Source organism: Dromiciops gliroides, chromosome 6 (assembly GCF_019393635.1).
Source record: "Dromiciops gliroides isolate mDroGli1 chromosome 6, mDroGli1.pri, whole genome shotgun sequence".
Classification (NCBI taxonomy): Eukaryota; Metazoa; Chordata; class Mammalia; order Microbiotheria; family Microbiotheriidae; genus Dromiciops; species Dromiciops gliroides.
The window spans coordinates 70,645,745-70,672,608 of record NC_057866.1 but is presented as its reverse complement, the minus strand read 5'-3'; the positions used below and the strand labels follow the sequence as shown (position 1 = coordinate 70,672,608).

Sequence of the window (26,864 nt, the reverse complement as noted above, 5' to 3'; positions counted from 1 at the left end):
TCTCTCAGACCCCACTGAAGAAGCTAATTTGAGGGGTAAAGAATGAATGGATAATTTTCATTGAGCTTGTTTATCCTTTGCGTGCCTTCAATTTTCTGGAAAGGATAATGATCAAAAAGGAAGAATTCATTCACTTCTTTAACTGTTAGGTCCCATTGCCCTTATAGTGAATAAATACAACTCTGTTTTATAGAAAGGCAACTCATCATTTTTGAAAACCAATCACTTGGTGACTTGCTATTAACATGGCAAATTTATATTTATATAACTTGGCTTTTTTTTTTCTGAAGAAGGAAGGTTGTATTTGTCCCCTTCTTAAAAGAGGTTACCTAGAAGTCTGATGGATGTATTAAGTCTCAAAATTCAAGCAATGTTAGGCAGATTCATTTCCTTTCAAGTTAAGATGAGTCTTTGGGGAAGTTAGATACAGGTAGTGAGCTGAGCAGACACAGCATGGATATGGCAAGGTATAGCACTGAGGGAATTGCTCCTGCAATTGGAAAAAAATTTGTTTTAATTAGGTTGGTTGGTTGGTGGTTCCCAAAGCAACGTGCTGTGAGTGGGAAGGAAAAAAAAACTTGCTGTAAACAGCTGGTTGTGCTCTGAGCTTTGTGATTCACAACACAGAAAGAAGGCATTTTCATATAAAGTTAAATTGAAGGGGACAGTTAGGTGGCACAGTGGATAAAGCACCGGCCATGGATTCAGGAGGACCTGAGTTCAAATATGGTCTCAGACACTTGACACTTACTAGCTGTGTGACCCTGGGCAAGTCACTTAACCCTCATTTCCCCACCCCCAAAAAAGTTAAATTGAAGAACCTAGGGTGGTTGGATGGGAGAAGGTGGAACATCTTTGCTGTTTCCTTTTGGTCCATGATGCAAAAAATCAGGTGAGGTATGCATTTCCTCCAACAAGGTGATGACATTACACAGAGCCCAATATCTCTGAGAACAAAATGGACTGAAAATTCTAAAATTTTCAGTGAGTGAAAGCATTCTCTGTCATTTCTGTCTTGGATTATGTAGGGAAAGGTTGAACTCAATTTTATTGAGAAATCAATTGTAATTTGGCACTCTGCATGATACCTGGCAGAGGACACTGATAACAGTCTCTACAGAAATCTGCAAGCTAATTTACTTCTGCTGACTATACACTCACAAACAGCAAGGAGAAAGCTTGTATTAAAGGCAACATTTCCCATATGGGACCCACATAAACCCATTCCACCCAATTCAACAAACATTGATTAAGTGCCAGCTGTATGTAGATCACTATGCTAGGTGCTAAATGGTATACGAAGTTGAAATAAGCTTTGATCAGGACAGCTGGGTGGCGCAGTGGATAAAGCACTGGCCCTGGATTCAGGAGGACCTGAGTTCAAATCCAGCCTCGGACACTTGACACTTACTAGCTGTGTGGTCCTTGGAAAGTCACTTAACCCCAATTGCCCTGCAAAAAAAAAAAGAAAAGAAAAGAAAGAAAGAAAGAAAGAAAGAAAGAAAGAAAGAAAGAAAGAAAAGAAAGAAAGAAAGAAAGAAAGAAGACTTGATCCCTGACCTCAAAGAATTTATAGTCTAATAGGGACATGTAACAAATATACAAATATTTTAAGACAAAGTAATACATAATGAAGTGCATACAAGAGCCAAAAATAAATGTTATGTGAATGCTGAGGAAAGGAGAGTCATTACTTATTTGGAGGAATAAAAGGAGGTGGCATTTGAGCATGATCATTAAGGGATGGGGAAGATTTCAACAGGTGAAGAGACAAGAAGAGAAATTCCAGGTGTAGAGAACAGACTGAGCAAAAGATGATAAATTGGAAAGAAAGGGTTTATAGACAGGAGGTAGCAAGTATTCCAGTTTGGTTGAAGCATAGCTAATAGTACACAGGGGGGCGGGGAAGGGGGAAGAGCATGAATCAACAACTGGAAAGGTAACATAGCAATAGATTATGGAGGTTTTGAATTCCATGGCAATCAGTCTGAATGCTACGTGTAACGTGATAAGGAAACATGGAAAGATTTCAAGCAAAAGATTAACACCAGCTCTAAGCATGAAAAGTCCATCACTTGTAGATTTTGCTTCCAATTGCTTAAATAAAAATACATACTGAATCAGTGAAAGGAAAGATGGCATTGCCCTAACCAACCTGAAGCAGTGGAGAACAACAGCAAGGAGAGAACAAAGACTAGGGATGGTTAAGGATGACAGTGTCCGCTAAAAGCCATAAAGGCCTAGAGTAAGGCTAGCCAGAGAGAAATGTGAGTCAACAGACCCTAAGGATTGTTATTTTCCCTATGCTTTTGCACAGCTCACCCATGAAACTAATCATAAACGATTGCTTCTCCACAATCTTCCCAAAACACTATCACCACTTTAGTTGAAGTAAACGTATCAATCCTGAAGATGTTTGGGCAGCAATTTGCACAAACTGTATCCTAAATTACATGTCTAAAAGCACAGAATGTTCTACTTAATGTGATGCTTTCCTGACCTTTAAATGCAGAGGAGCAGCTGAACTCACCAGATTCTTGGATTCTGGGAATTTTCTCAGAATGTATCCAAAGTATCAATATAAATCCCACAGTAAGTATCATTTATTTTGGTGAAAAATGGGGTACTGAAAGCTGACTACACACTCTAGTGCTACTGCAAACTGCACTATTCCTATGGTGATGGCAAGCACAGTGACCTATTGGAAAATGTTATTCTCTGCAAGGGAAGAGTTGAGACTTCATACTGAGTAATTCATCTTACTGAGTAGCACCTTGAGTTTTTAAGGAGATGGTACTTCAGAGGAGAAAGGGGGTTTCTTTGTGTGTTTTTTTTTCAAAAAAGAAATGAAAAACCTAGAAATTTTCATGCTTCTCACCTGGCTGCTGAACCTTTCTTTGTACCATTTTTTGAGCACAGATATGGCAGCCATGCATTTTGGCCACAGTGGTTTCCCTGAAAAGCCTAATAACATCAGCACAGCTAGCTATCCCAAATTTAGAGAAGTAGCACAAATGTCTCGAGTTTCCATGGTGCATTTCTAAGGCAGATTCACTGCCCCATAAGGACCTGCTCTCTTCCCATCCTCCACTCTCTCTCCAGCATTCTTCCAAGGCATTGCAAGGATCCAGTTTCTCTCCTATTCCCAATAGTCAATGGAATGTAGGGCAACTCAGCCGGAAATTACCATTTTGCTCAAAGTCCCTGGAAACCCTCAGCCATCTCTGCCTCTCCCTTGTAGCAATCCTTTGGATGGAAAAAGCTTTGGATTCTGTTTATATAGGCTTGCTTCTATATGTTCAACCATTGCTACAACATGGTACATCTTCAGGATCACTCTGCTTAAGGCACTAAAGAATGTGTATCACTTAACTCACTGCAAAGGATTCCTCACAAAGCTATTTTTAATGGGTTCTTGACCTTGCTAACATCACACATCAATAGGCTTGAGGAATATGGAGAAAGAGAGAGAGAGAGAGATGGCTCAATGACATTTGCAGCAAAACTAGATCTTGGTACTATTTCTTTCATTTTTAATACCACAAAGAGTAAATTTTCAGAAAATATGTTGTGAAGAGGCATTGCAAGCCATTTACTATAATAATACCTATAATTTTCATTCATTTTCATGTTTCTTACTCATATTTGTGATTTCTATCAACTATTGTTTATTGTGGTTTCTATATAGAAAAATTGCATTTATAGAATAATTCCATGCTGCTTTTAAAAGTACTTTAATGGGTTAAAAAAATGCTTGTTACTATGCAAAAATGAATCAAATCCTATGATTGTGTTTATTTTTAAAAATGAAATTATATGTACATATTGTATACACATAAGTAAATATGTACAGATACATATGTGTTTATTCTCTTGCTATTATATAAAGAAAAAAAGCCAAAATAGCCCCATTTTATGATGTGGCCTTACTAGGGAAGAAGAGGCTCTCAGTTGGGGAGGGCAGTGTTAAGATAAAATAATTTTTAAGGAAAAAAGTACAGTTTTGACATGATATTTTTGTTACTTATTTACCTTGGATATGAGGAAAAGAGTCTTTAGGCAATGTTCCTTATTACTTTTTGGAAGCTTCCTTAGAGCTTGGAAACCCTGTCATTTGATTTTAAAACATTAATGAAAAGCTGCAGCAGTTATGAAATTTTAGACTTCAAAAAGACCTCCAAGGGGCAGCTAAGTGGTGCAGTGGATAAATCACTGGCCCTGGATTCAGGAGGACCTGAGTTCAAATCTGCCCTCAGACACTTGGCACTTACTAGCTATGTGACCTTGGGCAAATCACTTAACTCCCATTGCCCTGCAAAGAAGAAAAATAAAAGACCTCCATTGGTGTCTAATTGAAACCACTATAATAAAATATTTGGCAAATGGCTAGCCAGTCCTTGCCTGAAAACTTCTTACAAAGAACAAACCCATCACTTCCTCAGGCAGCCTATAACCACTTTGGGGAAGAGCACTAATTATCGGGAAGTTTTTCCTGACATTTAGTCTTAATTTGTCTCTTTGTAACTTTTACCCATTACTCCTGTTTCTGCCCTCTGGGACCAAACAAAACGCAACTAATCCTCTTTCACATAAGTGCCCTTCACCTACTTGAGTATATGTATCATGTCACTGCTAACATAACCCTTCTCTTCCCCAATCTAAACAACCCCAGTGACTTCCACTAATCTTCATATGACATCAGCTAAAGGTCTTTATACTCTGGCTTGCAGTCATTTGAAGGCCATTCACTTTATCAATAGCCTTGTTAAAATGGACCAAAGCTAAACACAACCCTCAACTCCTTATCTTGCTCATTAAACCATGAGTTCTTCTCCATTTTCTTGTCATGAGCACTTTGGGCAATTTGGTGAAGTCTATGAATCCCTTCTCAAATAACGTTTTAAAACACAAAAAATAAAACACATGACCTGTAGACTATATTTTTTCAATGGCCTCTTAATTGATCTACCTAGCTAAAGTTCCTTATTACTCCAGTCCATTCTGTATAATGCTACCAGGGTAGTTTTCCTTAAGTATACATCTGACCATGTTGCTCCCCCACCCAACAAATTTCAATGGCTTCCTATTACCTAAAAATAAAATATATACTCCTTTGTTTAGCTTTAAAAAACTACAAAACTTGTCCCCAATCAAATTTCTGGGTTTTTTATTTTTATTTTTTATTTTTATCAATTACATGTAAAGATATTGTTTGAGTTCCAAATTTTTACCCCACCCTTCATTCCCTACCTGCTCCTAAGGCCAGCCTGGATATAGGTTATATATTACTATCATGTCAAAAATATTTCCACATTATCAGAAACATTTTGTATTTTCACTAAAGATTAATTCCTTCTTTCCCCTCCCTCTGTGATGCTGCCAAATGGACCTCTTTTCTGTACTTCACATAGGTCATCACATCTCCTATGTCAGTGCTCTTGCATTCACAATCCCATATGCCTCACCCCCCCCCTTTTAAGATGCAGCTCATGCACCATCTTCTATGTGAAGCCTTTCCTAATCCCCTTCAACCAAAATTTCTAGTGTCTACCCAATCAAAATATTTTTAAGAAAAAGTATTTAATAGAGTTGTATTTATTAACTCTATTTGCATAGGTACTTGTTATTTCCACAATTAGGATCTAAATTCACTAAAGTCAAGTCAAAAAGCATTCATAGTGTTCTTACTATATTTCAGGCACTGTGACAAGCACTGAGGATACAAAGAAACGTAAACACAAAGAATTCATAATCTAATAGAGGAACAGACCAGAAGCAAAACAAATGCATCTGCACACACATATACATATACATACATGCTTATATACACGTGTGTATACATGTATGTGCGAGTGTTTATACTCGTGCATATCTGTATATACTTGCATGTATGCAAATAAAGCATATATGTGGTATACGTGTATACATACATACACACATATATACATACACATATAAGATAATGTGGATGAAATCTCAGAGGGAAGGGACTAGTAATAAGGGACCAGGAACAGCTTTTTGCAGGTGGGATTTTAGCTTGGTCTTGAAGAAAGCTAGGAGGCAGACATGAGGAAGGAAAGGATTCAAGGAATGTGGGACAGCCAGTGAAAATGCTCAGTCAGAAGATGGAGTGTATGTTCAAGGAATGGAAAGGAGGACAATGTTACTGACTCACAGAGAGAGGAGTAAGGTGTAAGAAAAAATGAAAGAGAGAGCCCAGATTATGAAAAGCTTCAAAATCCAAAAAGATTTTCTATTGGACCTTGGAGATTATGTGGAGCCAGTAGTGCCTATTGAATGGGTGGATATGAAGGTAACATGGTCTGGCCTGTCTTTCGGAAGATCCACTTTGAAAACTGAGGGTAGGATATTCTGGAATTGGTAAACAGTTAAGGAAGAGAGACCAAACAGAAGGTTTTTGCATTCGTTTAGGAAGGAGATGATGAGGGATGATGCCAGGTTAGTGGCAGTGATAAAGGAGAAACACAGAGGTTTTCCAAACATTTTCATCTGAATTCACTTATTCCATGTCTCTCCTTCCCACCCCCCTTCATTGATAACCTTGCTTCATATTTTAATGAAAAAGTTGAGGCCATTTCTCCCTCCTCATCTCAAATCACTTAGATGTCTTCTGCCACCATTTCCTCTCGCACCTCTGTCTCACATGAAGAGGCAGCCCTTCTTGCCAAAATTAATCTCTATGCATTCACAAGTAACTCCAGCAGATCCCTTCAGCAGACAAGGTCCCCTTTATCTTCACTAGTCTCTCATTAATCTTCAATCTATCCCTCTCTACTGGTTTTCTTACTGCCTAAAATATGCTCATGTCTCAAACAACAACAACAACAACAACCCTCACTTGATCCATTCATCCATCCCCACTACCTATCTTCCCATATCTGTTTGCCTCTGTGGCTAAATTACTTGAAAAGTTCAACTACAATCAATTCCTTCACTCCCCTTCCTCTCACTCTCTTCTTAACACTCTGTGGTCAGGCTTCTAACCTTATCGTTCAACTGAAACAGATCTCTCCAATGTTGTTATCAATGATCCCTTACTTGTCAAATTTAATGGCAGTTTTTCTCTATCTTCATCCTTACTGACAACTCTGCAATCCTTGATATTGCTGATCATTCTCTTTTCCTTGAAACGCTCTTCTCTGTAGATTTTTGTAACACTACTCTCTAATAGTTCTCCTACGTTTCTAACTTCTCATATTCCTCAGATATAGAGCTTCATCTAAATCATGCCCACTAAGAATGTGCCCAAAGACTCTGTTTTGGGTGCTCTTCTCCTCATGCTACTTTTATTGGCAATCTCATCAGTTCCCATGGATTCAATTATCATGTCTGATCTCCAGCTACCTACTGAACATCAATAAATGCATATACCAGAGACATCTTAAATTCACCATATCCAAAACTGAACTCATTACCTTCTATGCCCAACCCTTTGCCAGGTTCCTATGACTTTTGAAGAAATTACTATTATACAGGTTCTCAACCTAGGAGTCAGCCTGGACTTTTCATTCTCTCATCCCCCACATTAAATCTATTCCCAAATCCTCTCAATTTTACCTTCTTAACATATCTTGTATATGCCCCCTCCTGTGCTGTAACTTTGCCAACATCCTTGTGCAAGTCCTTATTATGTCATGCCTGGACTACTATAAAAGACTTAAGGTTGGTCTCCCTTCCTCAAGTCTCTCCCTACTCCAGGTGCTAAACTGATATACCTAAAGCATGAGTCTGAACATGTTAACAGACTTCTCCCATCTCCATATGATAAACTCTAGTGGTTGCTGATCAGCTGGAAAACCAAACATGAAATCCCATTTGAAGTTCAAAGCCCTTCCTTATCTATCATCCTTAACCCCTCCATGTACTCTGGCTTCCTTGATGTTCTCCACATAAGACATTACATCTCCCGAATGAAGTGTTTTTTATTGGCTATCCTCTATGCACCCATAGGTAGATCTCTCTCCCTCCTAATCTTATCTCCTGGCTTCAAAGTCACAACAAAAACCTTGGTTTATTAAAAAACAAACAAACAAACAAAAAAAACCTTTCCTGATCCACCTTAATGCTAATGCCTTCTCTCTGAGATGACCTCCAATTTATCCTGACTCTATCTTGCTTGTACATAGTTGTTTCACCCATTAGACTGTGAGCTCCATGAGAACAAGGGCTATATTTGGACTTTTTTATAGCTTTTGAATGTAGCACAGTTCCTGTCACATACTAGATATTTAATACATTCTTGTTGACAATGATTTACTGAATGAATCTGACTCAAAGATACTGACCTATAATTTACAGATAATTCCCCTTTTTTTGAAAATTCAACATTTTCCTTTATCTATTCTTATGGTAGTGCTCTCTCTCTTTTTGAAGAGCTTTCAACTATCACTAGCAGTGGCTAAGCAATCACATCCAACAGTTCTTTTAGTACCAGAGAATGTTGTCCATCTGAGCCAGTTGACTTGAATTTATTGAAAACAACTAAGTGCTCTCTTATTATCTCTTTATCTTATCTCGGGTATAACTTCCTTGTTTGCCTTTTTTGTTATGTTATTTCTAGCCAGCAGTAGTTTTATTTTGTTGTTATATTCAGCTAGCTGGCATGATTTTAATTGATAATGCAGCTAACCAATGATTGGGAATCCAGGAGCAATGGATGTGTCCACCTCCAGCTCCCCTCTGATCATTCATTCATTCAACAATTATTAAACAGCTACTACATTCACATCACTGTGGTCATTTATGAGGGAGACAAAGATTAAATAAGACATGCACTCATATAGCTTCTAATTTAGTAGAGAGCTATGGTGAATTCCCAAATAAATAGGATATAAAATAAAATGCACAGGCAAGGGAGAGATGCAAACAAAGTTCTGTGTGAAGTCCAAGGGAGGAAAGTCTTTACTGATTGGTGAGTTGGGGAAGTCTTCATGAAAAAAAAAAGGCATTTTAGAGGATGAACATGATTTTTAAAATTGGAGGAAAGGGAATGTTATCATAAATCTTGATGCAGCATGAATATGGTCATAGAAGTAAGAATATGTTGGCATTCTGGAATATGTATCCTTTAGTTATAGCATTTGTTTGGAGGGATGGGTATGAGGTAGATGTGAGATTGGAAAGGTGCAGCGGTACTTGATAATGGAAGGATTTACAAGGTCAGACTAATAAGTATGAACATTTGATAGGTAATGCTAAGTTTTAAAGAATTATTTAATGTAATTGTATGGTCTGCTACACAAATAAAAAAGTCTAATCTAGCAGCAGTATAGATAATAGATTGGAGAATGAAGGTGGGAAGATTGATTGGGAAGCTTCTATAATAATCAAGGTGGATAATAATAAATGGCTATCCTGGAATGGCAGAAATTTTTAAAAAGGAATTTAAGGAATATATTCCAGAAGAAGAGAAATATTGTAGAAGAAAATTGGCAGCATATGGATCCTTATTATGTTTGAGAAATATGAGAGAAAATAAAAAGACTTAAAGATAATACCAAGCTTACCAACAGAGAAAGGTATGGAAATAGGGAAGTAAAAAAGAGGAGTGTGCTTGGGGAAAAAGATACTAAATTTGATTTTGGACACAGTGAGTATGAGATATGTATCAGTGGATCATCCATCTAGGTAGGGATGTCTAGTATGGAAGCCAAAATGTTGCCATTTGGGCTAGGGATAGAGTCATGGGTATTGTCTCCAAACAAAGATGATATTTGGATCGACGAGTCTTAATGTAGCACTCAGATGCAATCTTAGAACCTATGAAAGACAGGGGTGGCTGTGTACAACATGAAATCTTCAGATCTCTTCCCACTTCATAAGTCACTTGGAGGGAGGATGTATCCATGGTGAAAGAGGGAAATGGAAAGCTTTTCAGGTTCTTATCTTTCAGATAAGAATACAGGGATTCTCAAAAAGAAGAGTGCTTTGAAAAGCCCTGAAATATCCTAGTGTAGATCTGCCTTATGATTTCAGAGTTTGAGATCATATGCTTTCTGCCCCCAACCTTTATCTTTCTGAGGGACTGAAAGGTATTCTTTCTAACTCAGATTCTCTGTACATGAAAAGATAGAAAGAACTTATGACTCAGTGGCTATCTAATCTAAATTATACTTGACCAACAATCTCTTCTACAACATGATGAATAAGTAATCATTCAGCATCTGCTTGAAGATTTCCAGGAAGGAGGTAATCCATTAATACCAAGAGCAACCTGTTCAGATAGTTCTAATTTTTTTTTTAGTTTTCAACATTAGTTTTATAAGATTTCGAGTTCCACACTAATGCATTGCTGATGGAGCTGTGAATTGATCCAACCATTCTGAAGAGCAATTTGGAATTATGCCCAAAGGGCTATGGGACTGTTCATATTCTTTGACCCAGTGGTACCACTGCTAGGTCTTTATCCCAAAGAGATAATAGAAGAGGGGAAAAGACCCACATGTACAAAAAATATTTATAGCAGCTCTCTTTGCACTGGCAAGGATTGGAAATCGAGGGAATGCCCATCAGTTGGGGAATGGCTGCCCAAGTTGTGGCATATGAATATAATGGAATACTATTGTGCTATAAGAAATGATGAGCAGGAGGAGTTCTGAGTAACCTGGAAGGACTTACATGAACTGATGCTGACTGAGAAGAGCAGAACCAGGACAATATTATACACAGTAACAGCAACATTGTATGATGAACAATGGTGGTAGACTTGGCTCTTCTCAGCAGTGCAGTGATCCAAAACAATCTCAAAGAACTCATGATAGAAAATGTTCTCAAAATCCATAAAAAAAGAACTGAAGATTATGAATGCAGATTGAACCATACTGTTTCTACTTTGGGGCTTTTTTTCCCTTCTTTTTTGAGGTTTTTCCCTCGTGCTCTGATTCTTCTTTCACAAGATGACTAATGCAGAAATATGTTTAATGTGATTGTACACATATAACCTATATCAGATTGCTTTCCATCTTGGGGAGGAGTGAGGGAAAAGAGGGTGGAAGAAAAATTTGGAACTAAAAATCCTATTGAAACAAATGTTGAAAACTATCCTTATACATAACTGGAAAATAATAAAATACTTTTATTTATTAAAAAACAGATTTCCAGTTCTAAATTTTTCTCTCTCCCTCCCGTCCCTCCCCCCTCCCCAAGAAAGCAAGCAATCTGATATAGGTTATATATGTACAATCACATTAAACATATTTCTACATTAGTCATGCTGTGAAAGAAGAATCAGAACAAAAGGGAAAATCCTCAAAAAACAAAAACAAAATGGAAATAGAGATAGTATGGTTCAATCTGCATCTAGATTCCATAGTTCTTTTTTTCTGGATTTGGAGAGCATTTTCTATCATGAGTCCTTTGCGACTATCTTGGACTGGTAGTTCTAATTTTGAGGAAGTTGTTTCTTACTTACAACAAGCCAAAATCTGATTCTTTACACTTCCCACCCATTCAACCTAGTTTTTCACAAACAAAACAGAAAAGGCTAGTCCCCTTTTCACTTGACAGCCCTTGGATCTTCACAGACAGTTGTTAGGTCATATCTAAATCACCTCTGTTCTAGGTTAATCACTCCTAGCATCTTCAAGGGATCCTCACATGAGATGATCTCAAGAGTTGGCGGCTGTCTTCTTGGTTATCTTTATTTGGCCACTACATACCTTGTTTATGCTTCCTAAAACATAGTTCCCAGAATTGAATCTCTCAACTAATCCTATATTTTCAATGTTTAAAAAAAATAGTATTTATTATTGTTAAGGCCCTGTATCATGTACTGTGAATACAAATATGAAAAACTATAGTCTTTGGCCATGAGGAAATTACAATCTATTTATAGGTCTATATGGAAGGGAAAGAGATAGCAAGCAGAGAATAAATATTACCCAAAACAATGGATGGTGAGAACAATAGAGAGATTCAGAAAATCACCTAAGAAAACTTCTCTTCTAAAGCACCTCCTTTTTAATATCCTTTGTTTATTCCTGTATGTGTGGTGATAGAAACTGTACACGATACCCAAGTACAGACACTGGCCTGTTTAATTGGCAAAGTTGGCATATCCAGGATGAAACAATCCAAACTCTGAAAATGAAGTCCTTTGAATATACCAGTAGAGGAATAAGATTCAGAGAAGAGGTGCAAAATGTTTTTCCCTCTTCTCCCTTCCTTGGGGTGAATTTGAATTTTGCTTTGTTTTAGTAAACAAAGGGCATTCTACTCTAGAGGGACATTGGTGAAGGATCACACTGCCCAAAGAGTTGTACTTGGGTAAACCCTACCACTCCTGAGGTGGGAATGACCTCTGCCATGTCATTTAGCCATCCGATCTCAGTCTTCTTATCTATAAAACTAGGGTGATGTTTTTTCATCTGATGTTCCAGGCTTCCAGCAATAAATATTAATATCCACAGAGGGCTTTGAGATCCTAGGGTGAGGAATGTCATGAAGGGGCAGTAGCTGCGCTATTTTTATGACTATGCAGATTGCCTAAGCACCAAATTCAATGAGAAAAAGGAGAGAGAGCACTGGGCTGGAACCAAACATAATGCAGGCAGATGCTGTGCAAACTTCCCCCCACTGCTAATGCATCTCAATATTCACCTGAAATACGTCTGCTATTCCATTCCTGTGGCTTTCATTTTTACTTGTGACCTGGTTCAAATTTTCCCCCTTCTATCATCTGAATCCCTATTTAGCATCATATTAATATGGAACTTCATAATGCTGATATGGATCTGTGTATTAAAAACATCAGGGGGCCAGGCTGGCAGTCTGCTGGTATCAACATGCTACTCAGCAGGGAATCTGTGTTAGATACTTTCACATGGTCCATTCTTCCTGAGCTGGCCAGTGGCTAGCATCAGAACTGCCGAAGCAGCACCCTTTCTCTCAGAAGACAAAAACAAACAAACAAGTATTACTCATAGAACTTTGCAGGGATAGAGCTTTTGGACTTAAAACATTCTGCCTTTTATTACGGTTAATTCTATAAATGTCTTGTCCATCTTACTAGGTTTTAAGCATCTTGAAGAGAAGGGCTATGTTATATTTTCAGTTTTGTGTTCCTACTCTCTAGCACAAATGCCTTAATGATAATTCAAATGTCTATCATATATGTATATACACACATATATACACATATATGTGTGTGTATTTTATGTGTGTCTACACTGTAACTGAACTCATCATTTTCCCCCACAAATCTACTCCTCATCCCTATTTCTGTTGAAGACACTGCCATCCATCTTCAATTCCCAGGTTGATAACCAGGGGATTATCCTTAATTCCTCATTCTCCCTAACCACGCATATTCAATCAGTTGTAAAATCTTGCAGTTTTGTCCCTTATAATATGCCACACATCTGGACCCTTCTATGTGAAGAGACTTGCCATCACCACCTTAGTTCAGACCCTTATCACCTTCCCAACAGCCTCCTAACTGGTACTCCTTGCCTCAATTCTCTCACTATTTCTGTCTATCCATCACAAATTGATTTTCCTTACAGGTCTTCCCTAAATCAATCAACCTTAGTGGCTTCTTATTGCCTCTAGGATAACATATAAATTGATTTTTTTTTTAGTTTCTGAATTCCTTCACAACCTGGTCCCAACATATCTTTCCAGCTTTACTGGATATCATTTCTAGTATCACATTCTACTGTGCAAGCAATATGGCATTTACTCTGCTGCTCACATACGATACTCCATCTTGTGTCTCCATGACTTTGCACTAGCCATCCCTCTTGCCTGAAATGTACTCCCTCCACAATTCCACCTCACCTTCTTTTCCTTAAAAATACAACTACTTCTATATGAAGCCCTTCCTGAACCCCTAACTACTAACCACTTTCTTCCTAAATTATCTTGTATGCAAATGCTTTGGGCTTACTTGTATTTATTGTCTTTATATTTGTTCCCTATGTATATGTGTGCTTGTCTTTCTCATTAGAATATAAGTTCCTTTTTTAAAAAAATTATTTTATTTTTAAGTTATGAAATAAACCAAGCATTTCCAAGACATAGTAGAATAAAAAAAGGTGACTGCGCATGAAATTGCAAATCTATCATGTACACCTTTTTATAAAGGAGATTTGAATGATCCCTTTTTTTTTCATTCCATGTATATAAATACATCATATCCCTAGGACAAAGCAAGTATTTAATAAATATCTGTTGATGAACTGATTGATATAGCCTTGATTAATATCCTTCTATAAGGTAGAAAATCCAAGTATTATGAGCCTTATTTGACAAATGAAGGAACTGAGGCTGAGTGGTTAAATAACTTGTCTGGAGCCAAATGTTTAGTAAATGAAAGAAAAGGAATTTGAGTCCAGAACTTGTAAATGACTAACAGTTCAGAGACTTTTCAATGACTCCATAATGACCTACAATTGCCTTGTTGAATTAAACTATTAAATTTATAGCTTTCCATATGCTATGGCCCAGAGAAAGTGATTCCCCTGGTTATATAACTAGAAAAAAAAAAAAGACTGGCGTTACTTCGGTATAAGAACTTGAAGAAGAGAAACTATGAAAAAGAATGAGGTTGGGAGATCATTCATTGACATTGAGGAAATGAAGAAATAGATAAGAAAAATATAGTATCAGCTCAATAACATAACATCCCATGTGTCTTAAAGGGTCCCAGAAGCATTGGGGGAACAGGAACCTGTTACCATGTGAGTCTCAATAGACTTGCTTTAATTGCAATAATTCCATCCTCCACAGGGAAGTGAGACATAAGAGGAAAAAGTCTAAAGGAGGAGGGAGGAGGAACAACATTCAGCTTTCTTTTCTCAGTTCAACCGGGAAAAGAATATGGCTTGGACAAAGGGTCAAAACTATCCCCAAGGCACTGGTAATTGAATAATTGCCCTGATGTGCTATAAGAATCAGGCAGCTAGAGCTGCAAAGGGGAAGTGGACAGCTGGGACTAAAAAAGACTTGAAACCTCACATAGCCAAGACCTCACTTTCAAAGTCAACCCCTATCATGCTGCTTGGAACTTCTTTGGAAAATCACTTTTCTTTCAAGGCTCCTCATCATGTTCATTTTAACCACATTCCATCTGTATACAGATGTTTACAGAATATGGAGATGTAGAGAAGCTAGTGTAACCCTACCTAAATCATACACTTCCCTGGATTGTTTGAAAAGGAGTAGAATGAAAGGAAATATCTTCATAAATTTTGCCTCTACTATCAATCCCTTACTCCTGCTGTATCTCAGTGTCCACAGGACTAACAGCTCTAATTTTTCCCTTATATTTATTTCCACTCACCTCCCAACTACTCTGAACAAGGGAGCTAAATCAATAGAGACCACCCTGCGAGTGTGGACAGGTCTCACTGACAACCAGAAACATGAAAGGCAGCATGGTAGAGTGGGAAAGGGGCTACCCTGGGAATCAAGAAACTCTAGTTTTACTCTGAGTTCTTTCCATAACTAGACATGTGACCTTGGACAAGTCATTTTATCTGTCTGAGCTTCTGTGTATAAAATGAAGGCCCAAGAATAGACTTTTCTATATGGCTCATTGACTAAGGATCATTACCTGCCAGCTGCTACAAGAGCGTGGCAGGAATAGGCAGGCCATAGGTCCTATCTGCATTCAACTCCTCACCAAACTATTCAACTCAACAAACACTGATGAATGTCCACTATGTCAGGAGAGGAACAGAAGCAAAACAGTAGAGTTCTAATCCTAAATTTAATCCAAGAGTTCCATGTGACCTCCAGCCAATCACATCACACCATTCAGCCTTTATTCACTCTGCCACAAAATGAGGCTAATGCAATAAAGCAATTTCACCTGGGTATCACAAGAACTAGTGATGGAGAAATATTACTTGAATATTTAAAACACAGCTCTTATCTAAGTACCACAAGAACTAACTAGTGACTGAGAAATACTGTTTGAATATTTAAAACAGCCTTGAGTTTAGGACAGATCAAGGTGGAATCTGAAAAATAACAGAATCCTGAGGCTCCCTACACTATTGCAAAAAAAAAAAAAGCAATAATAATTTCTCTAATAGTAAAATGCACTCCTGGTTGTGGTTCATTTGCCTTCTCCCGACTTATTTAATTTTTTTTTAGCAAAATGTTTCTGTCCCCAAAAAAAAGTTTCAAAAGTTGAATTATGGATCTCCAAAAAAGAGCTGACAAAAATCTCTATTAGCATAATGGCACTATAAGACTATTAAAGCCCTATTAATGTAACCCTTTGTCTGTCTCCAAAAGCCAGATAAATGGAGCAAGAATATTAGTCAGGGGTCTGTTCTTCCATCCATAAGTGGACAGTTTGTATGCGAGGAACTCCCATTAGTGCTAATGGGACATACAGATGTAAATCCCCAGGCACTGGTAAGAGAAAAAGCCCCCTGAGAATTTTTGCCAAGAAACCATCCACATTGAGAGGTACATTGGAGCCAGAAAGTCCTTATTCATTAGTGCAGTATTACTGTAGAAGTGATTTGCCACCTCACCCCCAGTATTCGAAATAATGCCATCTCCTCTGTACAGTGACATCCAACTCCCATGTTATTGCCTTAAGATACTGTGCCCACTGAATTTTGTGTCTGTAACACTGAAACATATCCTAAGACAAATGTTATTTTAATTTGCTTTAGGCAGTGAAGGCCAACACACATTTCACTGGAGAAAGTTATGTGTTTTAATTGCTTTATGAAGACATAGCATATGCCCTGACACAGTTAAATGATTAACAGATTACTCCAAATGCCTTTGGCATAGAATATCTATACGTTCATTAGCTAGAACAATTTATCTTCTTGATAAAACTAAAATTACTTATACAGCAGGTTTACTTTCCATGATTAATAAATGATAAAAATCTAAATCATCCATCTGAAATGACTGTTTTAGCCATTAATCTCACATTTATCAGCTTCTATAATAAATGTTTTAATATAAAAATCCAATTTTCCAAATATTTTAATTGGTTAAGAAAAAAGAAAACACATTTAATGCAAAGGATCATCTCATTTACCATATTTTTAGTGATTTCTAAATTGTAAGGACATCAAAAGGCAGAGTGTGTGATATGGTTTAAAAAAATAGATAAATAAAATCTATGAAGGACAGTCATTTAAAAATGTCCCAAACGGCTTTCTCTCTAAAATATCTATAGCCATGAAATATTAAACCTATTTTAAGCTTCGTATCACTTGATATTTGTTGTGTAAAAGGGAAAAAAAATCAAACTCATTCTGCAAGGGGGAAAAATAGCCTGAAAATGTGAATTGGAAGTGTGATAAAAGGTCAAAAGTACAAGTGTTTCATGTGGCCAAAAGGGTGAGGTATTGAGTCATAGGTCTTGCTAGAGGGGAAGGTTTGGAATTAATTCCTTCTGTCAGCTTTTTTAAATGGTTAAGACCGTCTGTCCTCCAATTAAACTGATCAAGGAAGTCCACGATGGTTTGTTAGTGGCTCTGCTCTAGAGGACACTCATTAAAAGTCTCAGGGCTTATTAGAGAGGTCCAGTCTTGGGCATTTAACTTCTGTTGTCAATTGCTGATTTTTCTGAATTCCAACTGCTAGGGAGAAAAGAATTCCGTGGAGAAATCACAGAGGCGAAGTTACACATTTCTGACCGCCTGAAAAAAAGGCAGGGAGACATCTGCTACTTTCCAAAGCCACTTGTTACATTCCTCGTAGCTCAGAGCTACCAGCCTGCATTGCCCTACTAAAGATGGAGGACTGATTTTTTTTCTAATTGCTCCTACATGGTGAATAAGTGAAGTTGAAGAGTGATCTTTTCTTTTAACTTATCTGTCCTCCATCTATTTATTTATTTGATTGTTTGTTTATTGTGATTTTGGTTGTTGCTTAGGCAGACATAGGAAGGGAAGGAAGAAGAGGTATTCTGTATGGGAAGAATAGATCTGAGCTGAGAAAAGAAAGAAAAGTGACATAACCTGAGTTTGGGTAAAGCCAAAGGGATAATGCAGCAATATTTCCCAACTCGCTAATTTAGCCTGACTACTTCAGTGAACAATCCTTATGCAATTTTCACTGACTAGGGGAGAAAATCTCTGGACTCATCCTACATATTGAATCTTTTTTCCCCCATTTCTTTCCAAAACAAATTCTGCAACAGACTGGTCTCCTCTGTGGCCTTCAAAAATAGGTTCTTTCGTAGCTTAAAATGTTTGTTGTGACTTCCCTGAAATGGCTGTTGCTCTCATTTGATTTATTGACATCCTATCCATTCTGTAGTTAAAGGAATGGAAGACTTTCAGAGTTAGAAAAAACCTTAGAAAATCTCCAGTCCAACCCTCTTTTTAAAAATTTTTTTAGTAATAAGGAAAATGAGGTCTAGAAGAGTTAAGAGACATGTCCAAAGTTATAGACAAAGTAAGTGAAATAGTAAAAATTTGAACCCAGCTCTATTGACCAGTGTGAGTCCATTAAATTTAACATTTACTGATTATTTGTTATGGGAAGAATATGAGAGTAGGCATTGGGAGAGACAGAATGATGAAAAGGCACGATACCCACCAGAACAGTCCTTACAGTCAATTAGTGGGGATTGTAAGGATTTGTACTATAAATGACTAAATACGTTTATAATTATTATTACTGTTGTTATATATAGACAACAAATAAAACATGATAAAGTGCTACGGGGTGCTAAATGCTTTCTATTTGAAGGCTGAGGAAGAGAAATCACATGACTAGAAAGATCAGGAAAGGCTTCACATATGAATTTAAGCCTCGATGGAGTCTCTTCCAACTACTCAAGCCTATAATAAGCATTCCCTCCACTGAATTCCAATAATACAGATTATCTCTGCCATTTCTTTAGAGAGTTCTTTTATATTGCCTTACAAAACTGTTTAAGTATTTCATGTTTGTATCATCTTCACATCTAAAATACGTGGGCCTTAAGGGCAGGGTACTAAGCCATATGATTCTTTTTTCTCCTCTTCAGTAAATGGTTTAGTGCTGGAGACATAACAGTCTCTCTGTGTTTGCTGAATAAATGAACAAATGGATAGACACTGTAAGAGGCTTCCTCAGGTAGGCTGGGTGGGTAGAGGATAAGAATAAGGAAGGATACAGGCTAGAATGAAGGAAAAAACAAATGCCAATTCAGAAAAGGCTAGGCAAGAGCTGACTAGAAGAATTTGTTCAGTGTTTCACTGGTCAGAGAGTAGAATCTAAGGACATTAACTTTCAGGTCACATTGCAAGCTTTAACATAACTTCAAATGATACTTCTCTCTTAATTGGCAGAGGTACAAAATAAGAAATTTTTCCCAATCAATAAAAAAAAATAATAATCTATCATCACTGAAAAAATTTAAGGGTTTGTATTCCTTTTATATTTTTCAAGTTGTTCTAAAATTAAATGCTCTTCTTATGCTTATCCTAATGTCTTCAGTTTAGGAACATATAAATTTATTAATAACATATAAATGAACTCTGTTGCCAATAAATGCTGAATTGACTTCATCCACTCAAAGTTTGCAGATAATAATCCTTAGATTCAGTATCTAAAGATACTTGGACAACAAAGACCAGAAATAAATCTAAAGTGTGGGCCTCTAAGTTTGAACTATAGCTTATCAATTACTAATGCTTTATGGCTCACAGAGCCAAAATATATTGGTTCGTTTGGACACCCTACTGAGGAACATGTACAAAGTAAATAGGCTTAAAGGAAACCTCTGGACAGAATGGTAGGCAGTAGGAAGGTTATATACAAATACCACAGGCACCTTTTTCACATGCAGAGTGACCCTGCAAAGGACTATATTATAGAACATAGACAGCAGTTTAGGAACTACATAAAAAGATTTAAAATTACCTGGAACATATTCCATCATTTCAAGAAATGCTTAGTAAGCATTATTCTTTCTTATTCACTAGGAAAATGGATATTAGCCCTAAAAGATCATAAACATTGACGCTGCTTTTGTCTATCGATATAGCTGGTTTGATAAAACACAGAGTATCAAGATCCCTGAATTAGAGAAATCAAGAGTAGGAAGGAGTAACTGATTATTGTCATTAAACCATAGGAGGGGATGCCTTCTTTACAAGACATGCTCCAGTTTGTTGGGGTTTTTTTTGTTATTCTTGCCCAATAATCCTTCCTTTAAGTTTGTGAGGGTGACCTGACACTGTTCTTTCTTGTAAATGATGAAAATGTATTTGACCTCAGAGCAAGATTCTAAGCATGGCTGCCCTATGGTATAGTTCCAAAACCTTCATGACACAAAGCACCCCTTGCTTTGGCCGCCATAATACAGGTGAGAAGACTGAAGACCAGGAAAGTTATTTGCCCAACATCACACAGATTCAGTCAGAGGTAGGATTTGAATCTGGGCCCTCTGCCTCCAAAGCTAGTTCACTTTCCATTACACTAACATTGACCTCATTATTCTTGTTCTTGATGAATGCACATTCAAAAATAATTTTACCTTTAGATATGTTTTTGATTAAGCTATAACAATTAACACATGTCATTCAGTACCACACTGCATTCTGGAAAACTAAGGACAAACAAAGTTTATTAACAGAGATACTTAGATGAATATGGCCCCAGAAAAATAAGTCATGCTATTAATATATTCCTACATTCTTTTTCTTTACCATTCTGAATTTCATAGCTCTCTAGTTTTTCCAAATAACACAGACCACTTTTGCAAATATAAACTTCCTAAAGCTTCAGGGAAGGAATGAATTACATAACATCTTCTAACTATAAAATCGTATAATGTGAAGAGATTTATAAGAAATGTATATTTTCTATAATATAAGATCCTGCAATTTGAATATATATGTATATTCCCCTAAAAGGTATCACAAGCAATTTATTTATTTCATCTAGGATTTTTTTAAATCAATATATTTTTTTTCATTTTAATCAATTTGTCCAGAAATTATTAAACTTGTACCTGCCCTCTGCCAAAGCAACTAGTCTATTCAATGAGATAAGTGTAGTAGAGTAGAAAGAGCAATGAACTATAAGTCAGCTGACCAAAGGTCTAGTCATAACCCTGACTATAATTTTAATCTTGGAAAAATCACTTCATTCTTCTAAAGTCGAGTCTTTATCTGTAAAATGAGGGAGTATGAACTGTCACCTGTAAAATTCTATCAGTCTAGAAAATAGAACAATTAATTATTTATCATCACATAGACTGATGGTGTCAAACTCAAATAAAAACAAGAAGCCAGCAAGCTGTATATAAGGATCCCTGAAGACCATATGCTGACTTAGAAAAGCACATATTAATTGTCATCTATGTTTTATTGTATTTTTGTTTTGTTAAATATTTCACAATTTTAATCTAGTTTGAGCAGCACTCAGGCACTGCACGCCATGTATTTTAAAACTCTGTTAGGAAGACCCAAAGACTGTGGTTTCTCAAACACCTATGTTGACATCACAGATATATCCTTAATATATATCCTTATTATATCCATGAAGTCCAGGCTAATCATTTTTGCATAGAATTGCCTTCTGCCAAGGATGTTATATTGAAGAGATGTTGAACGAGACCTCTATGTTCCCTTCTCACTCAAACATTCTATGAATCTATGATCTTTTTAGAGTCTTACAAATGGTCTCTCAGTATTTTTTCCCTACATATTTGAGAAATTCTCTCTCATTGGAAACTAGGCATGTAGAAAGCTTCAACCTTTCAAATCTATTCCTGTTTGAGTTCTCCAAGATTAACAAGTCAATACTATTAAAAGAGAAATATATTTTATTTCTGGCAAAACTAAAAATGATTAAAACAGCACTACTAAAAGCATTACTGCCTTGACATTCATATTAGGATTTAAATCAGGTATTTAAACATTTAGTCTAAGGGGAACATTTCTTCAGAACAAAGGGAGATAGTGAATTGCAATGGAAATGAGTATCAAATGAAGTGTTTATCACTGAAGCTTAAACAATGAAAGTAATATTTTATATTTGTAAAGTTTTTAATTGCATTTCATATATTCTCCAAGATGTTTCATTAGCATTATAGAATTCAAATCTCAATTTTAGTCAAGAAAATATATTACTGTATTTCCTAAAAGGTAAATATACAAAATGAAACATAGTTATGACTTAACCCATACTTTCCCAATTTACTGTAATCATTTACAACTCATCTTTTTCATACTACAGTGTACTATGTGCCAGTATATGGAATTCTCAGTGAAACTTAAATATGAATTGACATCTTAGGTGATCACTAACTTGTTCTTGATATGCTTCAGAGGTGCTAAAAGGCTATTCAGTATCTCTTTAAAGTATTCTTCTTCCAATATCTACATCTTTTGACCCAGAGATTGAACTACTCTGCACATTGACCCAGGAGGCTAAAGTAGATAAATAGGTTCTATATATACACACAGTAAATTCTCATCATTCCCAGTACTTATGACGTATAAAGCCACCACAAACATTAAGTTAATGAATACTGAACCACTTTCCCCTAGGAGAATTATAAGATTGGGTTCCTGTGAGCCTCTGGTCATAACTTTTCGTTTAGCACTTTCCAGAGAGATATCACTTACAGGTTGGTAAATTTCTACTTACTTTTTCTGAATATACAAAATTGTTGATTCATTAACATTGAACTTATGACCAACAGCACTGTAAGTCATGCCTGAACAAAGCTTATCTAACACGTGTATTTTCTGCGTAAGGAACATCACAGCCTTCTTGGCTTTGTGAACACTAGACAGCACTTCAACACTATGCTTGAGGGCCATTTTAAATAGTGAAATCAACATCAAAAACTATGGGAAAATGTAGCACTAAATAGACGCAAAAATGGATCCTTTTTTTACAGTATGAAAGCTGATACAAGAAGGCAGAGAATCACCATGTTCCACCTCAGACAGGAATGTGCAGGTGACTCGAATTTTTCATGGTTTGCATGCTATGAATGACAGCAAAAAGCACCATATTGATTTTGGGGATTCTTGAAAAATTTTAGCAAGTAGGTAAATTTGCGAATATGGAATACAAAAATAATGAGAATAGACGGTGTATATACAATACCAAAATATTCATAATAGCACTTTCAGTGATACAAAGAAAAAAAGAAAAAAGAAAGAAGATGCCCATAATTGGGGAAAGACTAAACACTGTTACATACAAGAATACAATGAAATATCATTGCACCATAAGAAATAATTAATATGAAGGATTCAGAGAAGCATGAGAAGACTAAATGAACTGATGAAAGAAATAAAAAGAATCAGGAAAACAATATACTAAAATAAAACAATATAAGTGGAAATTAATGGGGGAAAGGTCTAGAGGGGGTGAATTCTGTGCAGTGACAATATGAAGAAGAGATGAGAAAATGAACCTCATTCCCTCTCTTTTTTGCAGGTATGAGTGAATATGATGAGAAATATTGATTGGTTTGTTAGACTTAGTTTTTCTATTTGTTATTATAAGGGATGGTTCTCTGGATAGGATAGAGTGAAAAGCTATACTTAGAAATGAAAGTGGTACAAAAATAAAAGATATCAATGAAATAAATTATATATATGTATATATGTGTACATTATGGTGCATATGTGTGTATATGTACATATATATATATACATATATATATTTATGCATATACCTTGGAAACCTAAAGTAGCTTGAAAAAGAACTTAAATTCAATAATCATTTAGAAGCACCAAATATATATATATATGTATATACACACATATATAAAATAATAACATCTTTAAAATTATTGTTGAAAATATTTTCTGAATTCATAGCATTTCTTTTGATAGATATTCATACTTCTGCTGAGCTACAGATTTATCCAAAAGTTAGATTCAGAAATAATTATTACATATTTCTTGCCTTCTCTTTAGAGCAAAATTATCTATCTGTTTATTGAATGAGATTGAGCATGCTACAGTGGCCCATCTGCTAAAAGGAGCTGAGAACTGCTAACTAGGAAGGAGTAATCCATTGCACCTCTCAAAGGAAAGCAGGATAAGCCACCTGAGAGGCTATTATTACATTCAAGGCAAGAAGAACACTGTTGCTAATGGATAAAGCTCAGCAGGTTCATTCAACATAAAAAAACAGCAAATAAATTAACACAGATTTTTCTTATTAATAAATCAATCAACAGGCATACTTTGTGCCAGGAATTTCAGGTAAAAAGACAGAAATCACACAATCCCTGTCCTCAAGAAGCTTATATTCAATTAGAGGAGAAAATATAGACTTAAATAAATATATAATCAATAAATACAAGAAATTTTGGAAGAAGCTACTGGAAGCTATGAGGAGGAGAAAAGAAAAGCTTCATATGAAAGATAAAATAAAATGTAGATAATATTACATGTTAAAATGATATCAACATGCAGCCCACAGGGATCCTTATTTTAAAATACCTGGTTTACCTTGTTGAGTTTGAACTGAGTAAAGCAAATTTACCAAGGTAAAGTAGGCATTTTAAGAGACAGAAGAAGCCAAGGAGCTTGGAAATGGTATATTAGTAAATGGCTAGAAGTTTGGCTGGACTTTAGAGTAATGTATAGAATTCCTAGAATGGTTGACTGGATGACTAATATGGAAATGTGTTTTATATGACTATACATATATAACTCATATAAAATTGCTTACCATCTTAGGGAGGGGGAAGGTGAGGTAGGGAGCAATGTTGAAACTCAACATTTCTTAAAAATTAATGTTAAAATGTGTCTGTCCATGTAATTAGAAAAAATACTATTATTCTTAAAAGAAGAAAGGTTAGTTGGAGTCAAATTATAAAGTAGTGGTATACAACTCAAATAGAAACCAGGACCATTAATTGGTGCCTAATGATCCCTGTGGGCCATGTATTGATTTCATTTTACCATGTAATATTTTTATGTTTTATTGTTTTTATTGTAATATGCTTTATTGGATTTTTATTTATTTTATTAAATATTTCCCAATTACATTTTAATCTGATTGAGGCTGCTAGCCAGTGGCCTTGTATTTGACACTTTGGTTGTAACCGACTTGAAATGGCAAGCAGAAAGTTTGTATTTAACCTTAGTAATATTAGAAAGACACTGGAATTTACTGAACAGGGAGTACCATGGTCAGGGTACTATGAAAAGTACTGTGGACACAGAATCAATAAGACCTGGTAGCTGGTTAGATACCCAGGGTGACTCATGGTGTGGGAGACTGAAGACTCATGGATGACTTCAATTTTTTTAACCTGGCATATTAAAAGGATGGATATGGATAAAAATTAGAAAGATCAAAAGGATATGTCTGGGGGATTGGGGACATTTGTTGGGTTTGAGATGCCTATAGGACCTCAAATTTAAAATAGCAGTTGAAGATATTTGACTAGAGTTCAGAAGGGCTAGGAATGGATATGTAGATGTGGGTGTCATCTTCCTAGAGATGGTAATTAATCCACTGGGAGGTGATGAGGTAAAAAAGTGAAAGGATGTAGAGAGAAAGAAGAGAAGAGGGCCTAGGGCAGATACTTGAGGCACACTCACAGTTAAGGGGTGGGACGTGGATGATGATCCAGCAATGAGTAGGTCAGACTGTTAAGAAGAGAAATAAGAGAGAACAGTGTCATGAAAATAATGAGATGAGGCAATACAAAGAGCAATAGACTGAGTCAGAATACTAGTTTCTAGTCCTGGTTCTATCAATGACATGCTGTTCAGGACTTGAACTAAATCATTTAACCTTTAGGAGTCCCAGTTTTTTCAAAAGTAAATAATTTGTGTCTAATGGTAGCCATCTCTATTGAGAGGAGGGAGAGGGAAGGGAAGATTAGAAAAAGAAAAAAGGAAATTTATGTTAACTTTAGTATATATTTTAAAATAATAGCAAGTTATACATAATAGTTTTGCAGTTTTATGTGCAATCATCTTGTTATCATACTATTTTATGAAAATGCTTGTTATATTCCATAAATTACAAATAAAATAAATATTTTTAAAAGCAAATAATAGAAATAATAAGCCATTATCTATCTTACAGGTTTGTTTTGAGGATTAAGTGAAACAATAGCTATGAAAACACTGAAAATTATAAAGAGCTATATGGGTACTATATTATTATTATTATTCTCTAGTTTCTGTATGCATAATTCTACTTAATCTAAATAAAAGAGTGTTTTACAGATCAAAAAACTAAGATATCTAAGAGTTCAAACCTAGCATCCTCAAACAAAATCAGAGCTGTATCCTGTTGCTTTCACAACGTGAAGGCGGCTAGGTGAGAGAGTACATAGAGTGGTAGACAGTGGTAGACAGATGAAGTTTGAATCCTGCTTCAGTATGTGACTCTAGATACATTACAAACAGGAAAGGGGTTATTATTCTTGTTTTTAATCACTGAAGAAACTGAGGCTTATAAAAGTCAAGTGACTTCTTAGAAAAGGTCACATCACTGGTAAAACCAAGTCGTATGGTCATTTTCAGTCATGTCTGACTCTTCATGATCTCATTTGGGGTTTTCTTGGCAAAGATACTGGAGTTGGTTTGCCATTTCCTTCTCCACCTCTTTTTACATATGAGGAAACTTAGGCACACAAGGTTAAATGACTTGACCACGGTCACACAGCTAGTAAGTGTCTGAGGCCTGATTTGAACTCAGGAAAATGAGTCTTCCTGACTCTAGACCCTGTATTCTATCCACTGAGCCACCTAGCTGCCTTAAAACTGTGACTAACTAGAACCTAGATCTTTCAAATGAGTCTCCTCTTCTTTATCTGCACATCAGCTCTGAATCACAGTTATCTATAAAATGAAGGACTTCAACTGACTTCTAAGGTCCTGTCGAATTCCAAATCTGATGATGCTCTATGACTTATGTTTCATTAGCTTGAA

At 36.2% G+C, this 26,864-nt stretch overlaps 1 protein-coding gene across 5 annotated transcripts in view; it reads right to left on the bottom strand.

Moving 5' to 3' along the window:
- The window catches only part of PPARGC1A (PPARG coactivator 1 alpha), a 773,930-nt gene that overhangs the window by 325,143 nt on the left and 421,923 nt on the right, over positions 1 to 26,864 (bottom strand). For 2 of the 5 annotated variants that reach the window (XM_043970970.1, XM_043970967.1), the window contains one exon: positions 25,521 to 25,568. The exons of the other annotated variants lie outside the window; for them this stretch is intronic. In XM_043970970.1, the coding sequence (XP_043826905.1) occupies positions 25,521 to 25,568 (48 nt within the window). The remainder of the gene's footprint in view (positions 1 to 25,520; positions 25,569 to 26,864) is intronic. 5 annotated transcript variants of the gene reach the window in all.